Here is a 14,456-nt window from a genome sequence, read left to right as displayed (position 1 = left end):
TCTTCCACCTGAAGGCTTGCCAGCTGCCTTTCCAGCACACTTCATGGTGTTTTTCATAGTGTCTTGTCTTTGCCTTGGTGTGGTGGAAAATCTGTCTCTTCTGTAAATGTTATCTATCTGATGCATGTAATATATGTAGATATTAAGTTAATTGCATGTATGTGTATTTATGTAATGTATGTATGTAATAAATAAAATATATAAATGTATACATGTGTTTTCCTATATAAATTCTATATTAGAATATGCAATATGATTATGCTGTGCTTCCCTGCACAGTGAATGAAATGCACACTGTGAGAGAAAGCAGATTTGAAAAGAATCAAAACAAACAAAAATAAAAAGAGGATTGTGGGGGAGGAATAAATTGAAAGGAATCAATTAATATAATAATAAAATAATAGAGTGTAAGAAAAAAGGAAAAGGTATTGCTGAATCCCACTTGCCAGTTAGCAAGCAGGAAATGAATAGTAGCCTTTGCTGTCTGATGTTGCTGAGCTGCTGGAAGGCAGCTCAGTCACTGACCCAAAGGCAGAAAGCAGCCCAGTTCAAATAATGTTGTTTTGGTGCTGTTTTTCCATCCCTCCCCCAGAGCACTGGGATTGGAAGGGACCTCAGAGAAGGATCACTGGCCAGCTACACAGTCAATATCAGAGCAGCCCTTCCTGCCTCTTTCCCCCTCCCTGTCCTTACTTTGTTTCCCTGCAGGCAAGCCCAGCTTCAGCTTTGAAACTCAAAATGTTTAGAAACTTCCAAAATGTTTCAACTGTTCCTCATTTTGTTTCGAGGCTGTTTTGATGCCCTTTGTTTCATTTCGATGTCGCTGTTTCAAGCTCACAATGAGTCAAAACAGTGTCGAAATGAAACAGCTGGAGAAATTTTGCACAGCCTTAGTAACTAGCTTGGAGGATGAGGGGAATGCTGTGGTCATAAAAGTACAAATTTCAGTCAAAAAGTAATACTCCTTGATTTTCATCTCCTAAGCAAGCCAGGAACATGGAAAAGATAGTCTTGTTGACTTCTTGCCTAATGGAACCACAGTGAACTTAGAGGTTTAATGTCAAGACTGAAGAAATTGAAACACTGGATGCAAAGAGCTTGACAGATGTGCCTGAAGTACTGCTTCTGAACAACAAACAACTCTCATTCACACACCATCCTGTGAACCAGAGGCAATTTCACTGTTTGGCTGGACTGTGCTACCTAATCTTTTGTACATCGTAGCAGAGGAAAGACAGATTATGAGGGCAACATTTTCAGGATAACATCATAGCAAAGTGATGTGTAACAAGGACTAAGACTTTTATAATATCAAGATATACACTCTTGTTCACCAGTGGAAAAACACCTCTGATGGACAAAAGACTGTATGTTAGCACAGTGATACTCAAGTTATGTGCAATTTAATATTTTCAATAATAATTGGGTGAGTGGAAGAAAAAAACCTGGAAGTATTGCTTTCAGACTGAACTTTGTACCTAGATGTAGCAAGACTTGACACAGTCCCACATGACATACTCACAAGTAAATTAGAGAAACATAAGCTAGAAAGAGCTATTTTTTGAAGATACAAAACTGTTTAAATAATTGGAAGCAAAGAGTAATTATAAATGGATCAACTTCTGAATATCAGGAGGTCTTAAGTGAGGTCTGAAGTGGTCTGTGCTGTGTCTGGTACCATTTAAACATTTTGTTAATGAGTTGTATGCATAAAATCAAGTCTGTATAAAATACAACTGGAAGAGGTTGTACGCTGTAATTTAAAGTATGGGATATTTAATTAGTGAATATTTTTTAAATTATTGATCTATATTGACTCACACTGGCCAATTTAACGTGATATCCCAGATAGTACAGCATAAGAAAGGGTGTTATTTTGAGATGAGGGTTATCTTGGACGTGCATTTTGGGACTCTTGTAGATTCCACTCTTATTTGTTCATTGTTTGAATAGTCTAATCAACTTTATTATTCGCTATGATTTATTTTTCTCTGAGGGTTTGTTTTGTTTCTTGGGTTGCTTTCATCATTGGTGCTTTATGCCAGGGGTGATTAACCTGAAGCATAAGTGCCACAAGTGGCACAGGTATAGCCTTTGCATGTGGCCCAGCAGATCAGGAAGTGGATGGGCAGTACAAAGCAGCAGACAGGGCAAGAAGCAGAAAGCAGAGCAAGGGATTAGGCAGGGAGCACAGAACAGGGAGCAGAAAGCAGAGCAGCCAATTAAACAGACAAAAAGCATCAAAGTGGCATTCAGGGAGGGTGCAAGGTTAAATTATGGCATGTCTGCCAAAAAGGTTGGCCCTCATTACGCCACCAAGGCAGAAACAGAAATGTTTCCACTGGAGCCATGTTGGCACAAGTCCAGTAAGATACCAGTAGTGTAAATACTCAATTAAAGGAGAAAAAATATATACTGACAGACCTGAACTTCAAAAGAATTTTCATAAATTAGAGAGCTGGGCAATAGGAAAAATTCAGCCAAGACAAATGCAAGATGCTGCATCTAGAGAAGAAAGAGCAAATGCAATTTTGGGCTCTGTGACCAGAACCTACTAAGGTGACAATACCACACTACTCAGTACTGGTTAGGCCTCAGCTAGAATTGTATAAATTTCTAAGTACTACATTTACAAAAGGACAAGGAGAAACTACAGAAGATCTAGAGAGAAATGACTAAGATGATAAAGCCAAGGGATGAAAGACTGAGAAAACTAGGCATGTTTTTTCTAGAGAAAAGGAAATTAAAGAACTACACAACAGCACTTTTCAGAAATTTGAAAGGCTGTTACAAGTAAGAGGGACAAAAACTACTCTTCCTTACAAGCAAAGGCAGCATTTAAAGCTGTGGGTATAAATTACCTCAAAACAGATTTAGATTTTGTTCAGTTTCTACTGGGTGAATTGCTGGTCTCTTGACAGAAGATAAAAGCATGCAGACTTTCACGTTTTCTCTCCCAAACAAAAATGACCCCTCCAGGAGAAAAATAATTTGGTAACAACCACGGTTAAATCATGCCCAGGAGAGTTTATCCTGGAAAGTGAACATCTGCATACCTTCCCCCTCCTGAGGACCAGGAAGAATGGAACTACTCCTCCATCTCCCCCGGGTCAGCCTGGAGGAGTGCAAAGAGAAGGGGCTATTTTTCCTGCAAGGGAGAAGAACCAGGAGGGTACCCATCACAAGAAAATGCTTCCATCCTGCCAACTGACAGGATTTGAGGAGCATAGGCATTCTCCTGGGGCTGTCTTTTCAGCAGCTGCCAACTGCCACTAGACAGCCTCCCCCTTCCCAGCAGGGTAGAGGACAGGCTGTCAATTAATGGGCTTTGCAAGGAGGGGATGTGGGGGGAGAGGATGTTTCCAGGAAGTGGCCAGATATACATCAGTCTGGAATGCAGGTAAATAACATAAGATGATGTTTAAGGTCTCTTCCAACATAATAATTCTAATGACAGGTAGGAGGAACATCTGTATAGTCCAGCTCTGGGGCTATTTTTCTAGCAAAAGAAATTTCTTCCAATAGAAATGAACATCTGTATGCAGACTTAGATTAGACTGGGGGGAGGTGGGGAGAAGGGGAAGGAGGGAAACTTCCTAACTGTAAGGACAGTGAAAAAGGTTGTCTCAGGAATGTATGGAATCTCCTTCCTTACCAGAGGTTTCCAAGAAGTGGCTGGATATCCATGAGTCTGGAATGCAGGTAAATAACATAAGATGACTTTTAAGGTCTGTTCCAACATAAATTATTCCAATGGCAGGCTGCAAAAGCCATCTCTGCATCTCAGTTAACTCAAGTATATTACTAACTGGGATAATATGTTGAGATCCCTCCTTCAAACATGCTATTGTAAAAAATTCATTACTTTCTAAGTATCATGAAGTACACTGAAGAAAGTGCTACTTATTACCAGCTCCAGTTCACAGGCTACTACATTTTATAACCACAAACTTGAATTCACCCTGCTGTATTCTTGCCCACTTCATCAGTTCACTTAAATAATTCACAAAAACTGATGGCTTTAATGATTTTCAAAGAGTCATTTCTCTTTATCCATCCTCCAAACTGCCAGTGGTTGATACTTATCTATCTCCCAGTTAATGGAGATACTGCTATTAATGAACAAAATAGCCTCAGAACTGCAAATGTCAATTACCCTGCAATTTTTTGTCATCATTTCATATTAGATTATATGCAACATTACTGTGGATGTTCACAACAGTAAACAGCTATTGGCTTGCCAAAGCTTGCAGTTAGCATACAAAACAAATGTGTTCATTTCTGTCTGCCTGTTTACAAACTCTTATGCAAACAGCCCTCAACTTGCCTGACAGTGTTGTTTTTCAGCTTTCATATTAAATGTTTTTTATTGATCCCCTATCCCTCCTGCTTGTATATTGTTCCTTTAAAAACAAAACTAAACAGGACAAAAACCAACAAAGCAAAGCCAAACCAAAAATAATCCAGTTATCTACTTTTGTTCATTCTCTCTTTAAAGAAAATCCATGCCGACTTATGATTAAACTTGTTTTCAATGAGGTCATCTTTGTGCAGTGCTACCACTTTTGTAATTGTGCAGAATAAGGAATGGACAAAGAATGGCATACTAAAATTATTCTTTGTTGCACACTTTAGTTGCCTTTCTCCCAGTGAAGTCCCACTGTGAGGAGGATTTGGGACAATCATCATCCGAGAGTATTTGCATAGTTAGTAATAAATACTATAGATGATCTAAACACTATGGAGTCAGTTTTTACTTTTATGAGAGGAGGTATACCTCAAAGTCACCCATGAAAATGTCTATCAAATTGAAAGGGAAAATATATCACTTCAGATTTATTAGCCTAGCTAGGAAACTATTCTGTTTCATTTGTTTCCAGATTTATATTGCCTGAATTTATACTTCAGTGACCCTGTTCATGAGGACTGCAAAGAAGGAGGGTCAGGAACCAAATGGCTGGGACTCAGAGGTAGGTGTCAGCCCTGTCTTTGCTCAGGAAGCTACACCTATACTGGTGCCAGGGGGTAATCAGAGCCATCATACAAGGAGAGAAGTCTTAAGCAAGCAGCTTAGGGTTTCTCCTGGTTGAAAACAGACATACCTCTACTTTTTCTTTTACCAATACCCAATAAAAGACAGAAGCTCAGAGACCTCTATGGCTGTGAAACCTACTCGAACTATATTTAATCTACTGAAAAATGGCAAATTAGGAGTCTGTAACCCACAATTTTACCAAGAGAAAGAAAAAAAATGGAGATTTTGACCTGAAAAATTCTTGTCGAGACTTCCAATAAAAGAATACAGTTTGACATTTAAACTATGTAGCTTTCATGCATAGGAGTAAATTAATGAAAAGTTAAAGCTACCGTGCAAAAGCTAATGTCATAAGTCCAAAGTCTGTCTAAGAAAGTAATAGTTTAGGTAGGTCCTTTTGTGCATCACGTGAAGCAGTCGGGTCAATAAGTCACAGTAGTAGAAACTGAAAGATGGCATAGTTTTCTGAAGTGGTCAATGGTAATCCCACTTCTGAAGTCAGAGCCAAGTAAAGGAGGAAACTCCGACAACATGTCTCTAAACTGACAAATTCAACATAATAACCTACATCACAGCTAAATGCTTGGATGCAAAAGTCTAAATGCTTAGCTCTTTCAGAAACAGTAATCTGTTCTACTCAAGGCGTAAGGGAGCAGAGAATAGTTATTTGATCAAAAGCTTTTTGAAAAAGACATAAAGAAATCAAAGATACTTTAGTACAGAATTCTTGCTATCACCTGAAATTCTGCTTCCACTCAACTGATTATTTTTTTCAACCTACCATATTGATGTGGATGTCAGGTGCCTTAGTGTAAGGGATACCTTGCTTTCCCAAACATAAGATACTTGCAAAAAAAATTTCCAACTATCTCATCTGCCCTCCAGTCCCTAAATTACTAATTCTAATTCACATCTGAATCCGAGAACCATCCTTTAAGTTATACATATATTCACATACTATACACACATTGTTGACCTCCTTGGACATTTCCAGAGACCTAGTAAATAAATCAACACTATCAAAAAATCTGTCACCAGAAAAACTAATAAAGCAGCAGTTTGATATCTGGTACCCTGCCATGAAAGATCTGAATTGTCTTTGACCAACTGCATTGCAAACACTATTCAGGTAGCATTTCAAATGTCATTGATGAGATTTCATAATTTGAGGCAAATATCCAGTTTCCCTTTTCTAAACAGTGAGGAAGCATTTGTAGGATTATGTAAGAAACCCTCTTATAAAGAGCTCAAATGTCCCAGTTCTGCTGTTATGCTGAACGCTGCAACTCTCAAGTGGTATGACATTAGAGGCTACCAGGCATTTTTTAATTTGACATCACTTCTGATAAGCAAATGAGTAAAAGTGAATCACTCTCAAACTCTTTCTGTACAAGCCTGATTTTGACAGTTTCTCAACCTCAGCTGCTTCATAAAGTATGGATTCTGGCTTTAATTTCTTATGCATTCAACAGAGAGAAAAAATACTCACGAAGACAAAAGCAACAGATGGGGAAGGCTTGAAGTCAGGTTAATTCCTGAACACGTTTCTATGTATTCTTTTTAAAGAGAAAAAAACCCTCCAACCTTTCAATACATCATCTCTTCAGCACCTTTTGACTTACAAGCTCTAAAATGTTTTTTTTTTCAGTTACTCTAATTACTAGTGCTTCTAAGGACTCTGAGCAATAGTGGAAGGACAGTGTTGCTTATTATTAGTCTAAAGATTTGAACCACAACCCATCAGTGGCTGACAGACTTTAAAATTATCTGTATTCTAGCAAAATTCTTGCTGCTTGTGAGGTATTGCCAACTCATAATGAGACCCGGCCCTGGTAGAAGTCCTAAAGCTCAAAATACAGAGCCATGTGTTTTTGTAAAGGCAAATATAATCATACATTTTAGGAACAACAGAAGCACGCCATATTTATAGCATGAAGGGCTGTACCTTAGACAGCATTTATTGTGAAAAAAACCCATCAGAAACAAAGTACACAATCAATCGAATACAAATTGCTGTTGATATTATTGCCAAGGGTATTAATTTTATCTTTGGATAAAAAAAAAAAATAGGGATAGATCATATATAAACAGGCATTTCTATATTAAGAGGGATTTAGACAGCCTTAGCAAAATCATCATTTTGGTGTCAAAAGACACTGGTAATTTGGAAAAGGTTTAGATAGAGATCACTAAGATAATTTAAGGCCTGGAAACATGCTTTATAGTGAAAGACTTGAGAAGCTCATGGAAGAGAAGGGCAAATGGCAACGTGAATACAGTCTATCACTACCAACACAAGAAAAAATCATAATGTAGTCTGACAGCTGGTAGCTGAATCTAGAAAAAATTATAAATGGGAAATAAAGAGAAAATCTTTTTTTGAAAAATAAAGATAGTGGGGTAAATAACCACTGAACCTGCTTGGCAGGGATGCAATAAGTCAGTAATTCTGTACCAGGGTGCTGTGGTCATTTCAAAGTTGCCACGGGCTGCCACAGCGTTAGAACTGTTAGGTTTGCAAACATGGTTCACAAAATAGACCCAGAGATTTCACACTGAAATCCACAGTTGTGGGATTCCTGAGTTCTTTGCAAGAGAAAAATTGCTCTATTATTTTTCTGGAGTAAAAAAAAAAATAGTAACACCTAGGAGCTGGCACTTTCCCAGGGGTGCCTCAAGTCTAAACAGGTTAAGAACTACCGTGACAGATTCTTCACTGTAGTCTTCTGCTGAAGATTAGCTGTCCTAAATTATATGCTTTAGTTTGTTCACAAATTACTAGGATAATGCAAGGCTATATCCAATGCAGATCAGTCAGGGGATCATAATGTTCCTTTCTGTTACTATAATTAAGAATATTTGATTTAAATCTCTACTGCTCAGTAGATTTAAGTGAGTAACATGCACAGTTTTTTAATTTCATATATGATTATAAAAAAGTCTATTATAAGATAATGCAGTACTCCACAGGTAACATATATATTGTCCGTTTTTCTTTTATTTCTTTTTTTTTTTTTTTTTAAAGGAGGAGACAAATAATCATTATGATAGAAATGCAAATACTTAAGATGTTTAATCAATAGAAAACCAACTTTGTCTTGCTTGTGCTGATTTTGTTAGCTTCTGAAATCAGTTTAGTCTCCAATAATCAATATGGCAGCCTTAATTCTTTGTTTAGCTATATTCCTGAATGCTTTTACTCCTGTACCATGACTTTTCTATCCTTAATGAAGAACACGAAGCTAGGAAAAGAAAATGCTGCCTTCAAAGGGATAAATATCACTCAGACTAAGAATCTGATTATTAGAATGGCAAAACTTACCAATTGGTTTGTAACAAACTTATAGCATAAAACAATACAGCAGATTTTTTTCCAGAGAAAAATCGAGGCTTAGAAATAAATAGTATTTACCCAGATGCCATGTTGACATGTTTCCATGGGTACTAAGCTTGCTTTCCAGAATTTTAGGGTTTTTTACTACAAATTTAAATCTCTGGCTGTTAAGCATTAGAGAATACAAGCCTCAAGCATGTACCCCAAAGGTAACTAAACTAGCAATACAGTTTCAAAAGCCATAACTCTAAAAGGTGAAACCATACAATTCTGTTCATGAAGGGTTACCTCAGATGGTCAGTGATAATAAGCTCAGAATTTTGAGTTAGCTATTTTATTCCTTATAAATGAAAGAGGTGGTAAGAAATAAGACTGCTATACTACTTACTGTAAGTAATGACTCATTTTAACATTACAAGTTAAAGATGTTTAAGATCTAACCCACTTTGTTTCCTTCCAATCAAGTAACAGCCAAGCAACAACCCAAACTACTCAGCTGGATCCTATTTGGTAACATGAGATGAGCCTAATCTGCAGGTGAAACTTGGAAAAGCAATACATACCTCTTTTACCCCTATTCTGACCCCTAGGAAAAACTATAACAATGTCCTTACATACCCATTGAGATGGATGACTTTAATAGAAAGTTTGGCACCAGACACACGTTCATTGAAAACACAAGTCAGCAGCTACTGGGCCAGAGCCAAAGTCTCCTATCCTCCAAGAGGCAAAAGAGAGTGAGATAATAAGAGTGAATACATGTCTCTCTCCTCCACAGGCACAATGGAAGTCTTTTTTCTCCCATTTATTCTTCCATATAGCAGCAGCTGAGCACACTTGAGTTAGATCTGCTGGTCATCACATCACAACTTGAGAAGATGGGAAATGAGTTTTTTTCAGTCACAGGTCAAGGCTTACCAATGCTACTACGATCAAGGCCAACTTTCCTTCATCATTTGGGTTTCTGAGGTTTCCTCCTCTCTCCTCCCATTAAAGTATACTTACACTATAGTTATTGCTTATTTTTGCATGTCTGCTCACAAATCGATAAGGGGGGTTGACTAACTTTTATATTTGAGCTATATTTTTAATATATGCCTAAAAGTTTCCTAGACATGACTTCTCCATTGGTATTCTTGTGAAATTTTAGATCAAAAGCATGAAGAGAATTACCTCTTCAGAGCTAATCATGTTTATACTCTCAACTAATGGCCCTTGTGCTTATATAACATAGACATACGGAAGTCTATATGAGCAGTTTGAAGAATGCCATGGATTTCTTTGTCCTTCTAAAAGAAGGAATTTAAAATATTTAAAGTCACAGAGGCCCCAGCAACAATTTTATTTCTGTTTTGCAATCATTAACGTGATGCTGCTGACTCCAAATTATATGTTCCAAAGGGGTGCTCCCCGATAATTGAAAGCCTTACATTTCCTCAGTATTTTTGAAAGTGCTATCTGCAACAATGAGTCATCATCTACTGCAGCACAACATCCTGTTCTTTTCATGCCTCTGCAGCCCTTTAAAAAGAGAAGTACTATCTTTTAATGGCACACACAATTCCCTGCACTGCCTGGCTGCAAAAAATAATTAATCATTGTTTATCATGCTTAATGAAACTACCTGTAAACATGACAGCAGAGATTTTCATTATTTTATATGAACCTTAAAAATAAGTTACCCTTTTCTAAATTTATCATATGATTGTAGTATTATTATTCCCTGCAGTGTTATCATCCTGGCCAGCAAACAGTAAGCAATTCATACTGAAAAGAATATATCTTTTCAGGTAGTTCATTGTCATTTCCTTATTTCTAGCATCAGAAATGTTACATCAAATGTACGTTTGTAAGCTGTATTCTACTTCCTTCCCATCCAGCTGCCAGTTTCTCCAACAATAACAAATTTACAGATTAGATCCTGTCACTGTCACTGCATCCACCAAGGCAGCACCCCATCTCTAGGGACTGGCGCCAATGGGTATATCTTCATGTCAGTTATACTGTATAAATGCATGCCTTAGTAGCACTGCTGGAGGTTTCTTAAAAAAAAATCATTTTCCTCACTTTAACGCATCCTCCGTTGCCACGAATCTTACTCTAGTGATACGTCAAACTCTTCAACAATTCAGTTAATAGAAGATAATATAGTCTGAATTAATTTACGCAAATGACAAAATGTTCTCTCGTTTAAAAGTTCTCTCTTTTATTTAGTATTATAGACTCTTCCCCAAGGAATCTGTATTTCTCTGAATATAAATACAGCCATAACATTTAGCCTGTTGCTTTTGAAAAAGTTACCGATTCTGTAAGTAAAGTTCATTTCCTCAGCTTTTACAATACAATGGACCGGTACAATAAAATGCCATATTCCTCTCACCTGCTTTGGAGTCACCCCAGGCATGCGAATGTCCAATGCAAAATCTGTCAGACCAAGAGGAATCACTGGCCTGTTGTTTCCAAGGCATTCATTAGAAAGAGACCTGGTGGTATCTTTATACCTGTAAAAGAAGGAAAAGATTGTTTCAATATCCTGATTAGAAGTGATTTAAAAGTTAAAAAAAATACAGAAAAACAACTCAGATTTACAGAATCTGATTTTCAGAAGACCTAAGGAAGCTTGACACCTAACTCCCACTGACTTTCAATCTAATTTGGTCACCAAGTTCTCTATATTCAGTCACTGAATTTTTTGGAGACATTCACATGGATAACTTTAAAAGACTGAACCATGTAAATAAGCATACCATAAAAATCAACCATTATATATATACGTAAAAAATGTAAGGTAAATGCATATATGGACATATTTTCTCACCATGCCAAAACATATCACATACTGCTGCTATTCATTTTGGATAAACAACTATACATAGTTCTAAAATTGAGTTAAAGTTTGACCAAAATAAAATTTCAGTTTTTCCCTATCCTTCACGTTTGGAGGATTTCAATTCTAGAAGTGCAATGGTTAAGTTACAACTGGTTGCTTATCTACCTATAATATCTTCCAAGCCAGCAAACAACAGTACAAGTTACAACTCGGTACATAGGCATCAGTGGGGTCTATAATGAGTGCTTCATACAATTGATAAAAGGCAAATATTTAACTAACTGCTAAGCAAAACCATAAGGCAAAAACATCTGAAATGTGATGCAAACTGACTGATTATTTAACTTGGTAATCATGGGGTATGCACTGTGTATACAGTGCTGTGTTTTTGAGCTCTCTCAGTTTATTTCCACCCACCCCTCTTCCACATACACACTACCCCCAAAGTTCACTTACTTAACTTGGTATTCAAGACTTAAATAAAAACAGATTCCCGATTTTAAACCAGTTGATTCATTTCACCAAAAAGATACCAGTTCAGCCAGCATGCAGGTACAATATATTTGTTCACTGTAGTCTCAAAAACACCTATGGTTATATGCAAATCTCAATACATAGTTTTATCCATTTGTTATGTGGATGATCCATATTTTAAAACACCACTGTAATAGTACAATAGGTTTCCTATCTTCCAAGACTCTGGTATAGCAAATGTAATTTCAAGAACTGCAGACAATTTCAGTTCAAAAGTTAGCTACAAAGCAAAGCAATCTATTTTGTCAATAAATAATTTTAGGTAGTAGATACTTTTTAGAACTTGCACTATTCAAAGTGGTTGCATCACTACGAAGCACGCATTGAAAACATCAAAGATATTTTCTGCATAACCCACCTCTTAAAGACAGAAAGTGGACTTCTGTAACCCAAACAGCTGTTTTGAAACACAAGGAACAGTATTAGCAGGTTGTTAACGAGGCCAGCCATGTCCACCCTGCTGTTCCTGGCCCGATTAAGGGAGCAGAAAAAGGGCAGTGCGGCTCTATCGGCTGTGATCCTGACAATTAGGCAGCAGCAGCAGTATCAATTCACTACTTCATTATTGTGTGCTCTGCAGGCTTCCTACAGCTTTTGACAGACCATCTGTCTTGGAAGGTGATGCACTGTAAATCAGGAAGGTGGATGATGCTATGTTGTCTTTATTAGCTGCAAAAATCAGTTGAGGAATCTTCCTTTGCAGATAGGTGACACTGTACTTTTTTGTCCAGTTAAGGAGCTGAAGCGAAGTGGTACTCCTGATGCTTTCCCCTTGCTGTACTGCTAAGCCTGCAGGTTACTTATCAATCCACAGTGACAGAGGCTCCAAGTGGCATCACAGAAACCAGCCTCAGTCATCCTTCAGAACCTGTAAAAATAGAAGCAGATAAAGAATGACTAACACATTACAGCATTAGTCCTCAGCAAATCCCTGCTGAGGCTTTTTAATACATTAGTACTTTCATAAGCTTTAGCCCAACCCAATGAAGAATGCACCAAGTCTTGTTGATCTCTTGCTCCCTGGCATATACTAATACAGAAGAAATTAAAAATCCTACATTTTTTAGGTTGAGCAAGTTAGTCAAAAGCAAGATGCCAAGTAGCATGTGAAAAGATAAATACGTACTTGGAACCAGCAACTTATCAAGAAAAAGATACAAGAAAAGCATGTTATATTTTATATACCTATGTACACACACAGTTTTGTAATCTGATAAACATGCTAGCAGAAAAAGAACTAATGACAACCATTAAGGGTTATAAATAAAAATGTTTTATTATATTGAAGATGTTATGTTTTATTATATCTGCAGCTATTGAAAATTTAGAAAATCAAAATGCTTCATATCACAACAAAATCTTTAACACACAGCAGAATGGTACCCTGTTCATTCAATATGTTATTGAAATATGAAATAATATCCACTTTAAGGTTTTTTTATGTACTGCATGTATCAATTAGCTGAGAAAGGACAAAGGGTTTAGTGAAAAGTTACTTTAGGAACATTAATAGGTGTCTGATAACAAAATGTAATGCAGGCAGATAAACCAGGCTTGTATAAATTAAATTAATATTTGGATATCTTGTATGTTAGTGCAATATTGGCCAATATTATTTACTCCTTGTTTTAATAACTTTAGGTGATGAGGTTCTTATCTTTCTTTTTTATTTGACTAATTTTTAGCAAGATTAGGACATGTCACGATGAAATAATGGGCAATAATGCAGCTGCTTGCTAGGTTGTTTTCTCCCACAAACATTCTGGGGTGGGAGGGAGGTGTTCTATAATGAATTTTTCACTCCTAGAAGGTAAACATCCCATCTTAAATACAGTACAAAGGGTTTTAAAGTATGATTCACAGCTTTCAATAAAACAAACGTGAAAGAATAAACTATTCATCAGTCACAAGAGAGACAAATCAGATACTAGTTAAGAAGACTCATAAAACAAAGTACAGAACTGAAGACCAAAATAAAGAATTTAAATGCCAAACAAGAGTTCTGAAATTAAACATTCAATTTAAATCACTGTTAAATGGTTTCCATGCCAATATGATCCAGATAACATGAAGTGAATAGACATCTAAATGAAACAAGAGTGCTCAAATGGACACTAAAAGCCACTCTGGCGACTTGCCAGTTGCTTGATGGTTACACCCGATTTGCATTCAATTCTTTATACAAAATATCAAAATACAGAATCTTTTCATTTCATGACAAGGTAATGGGCATCACCCATGACTTTCTCCTTATGAAGAGGGGGACATAAATTTATGTACATTAGCAGCGATGCACACTTTTTTCTTTTTCTTTCTTTTTTTTTTTTTAAGCTAAAATAACATTTTCTACCCTTAATTTTGTGATGCAAGCAAACTTTAACGGTAAACTGAAGGGATGCAAAAGTAAAACATAGGGACCTCTAGTACTAAAATTAGCAACATCCATCGAAACAAGACATGTGAGAGCAATACCTTAGACAAAGATTAAACCCATCAAGAGAATGCGGAGAATGCCATAAACTGAAATTTGAAGTGTACAGTTATGCATTAATAACTGCAAAGCATCTCCACGGTCCAACTGACTGAGAATTCTAGTATAACATCTAAATCGGACATTCTTTAAAAAGCATTTGTGCCTATGTGCTTCAACTTAAATTCAAAGTTTAATAAGATATCTTTTATGAAAAACAATTATAGCATTTTGTCCTCTTCAGAGTGAGGCT

At 36.7% G+C, this 14,456-nt stretch overlaps 1 protein-coding gene across 6 annotated transcripts in view; it reads right to left on the bottom strand.

The window, feature by feature from the left end:
- PAM (peptidylglycine alpha-amidating monooxygenase) overlaps window positions 1-14,456 on the bottom strand; it is a 265,855-nt gene that overhangs the window by 172,882 nt on the left and 78,517 nt on the right. For all 6 annotated transcript variants that reach the window (XM_019517217.1, XM_019517218.1, XM_019517211.1 and 3 more), the window contains exons 2-3: window positions 12,092-12,601; window positions 10,750-10,870 (exon numbers count right to left, since the gene is read on the bottom strand). In XM_019517217.1, the coding sequence (XP_019372762.1) occupies window positions 10,750-10,870; window positions 12,092-12,183 (213 nt within the window). In that variant the 5' untranslated portion in view covers window positions 12,184-12,601. The remainder of the gene's footprint in view (window positions 1-10,749; window positions 10,871-12,091; window positions 12,602-14,456) is intronic.

The sequence above is a fragment of the Gavialis gangeticus genome, unplaced genomic scaffold (assembly GCF_001723915.1).
Source record: "Gavialis gangeticus isolate Ggan-Ray unplaced genomic scaffold, GavGan_comp1, whole genome shotgun sequence".
Lineage (NCBI taxonomy): Eukaryota > Metazoa > Chordata > Crocodylia > Gavialidae > Gavialis > Gavialis gangeticus.
Note: the sequence above shows the minus strand (reverse complement) of the source record. Positions and strands in the feature narration are given on the sequence as shown.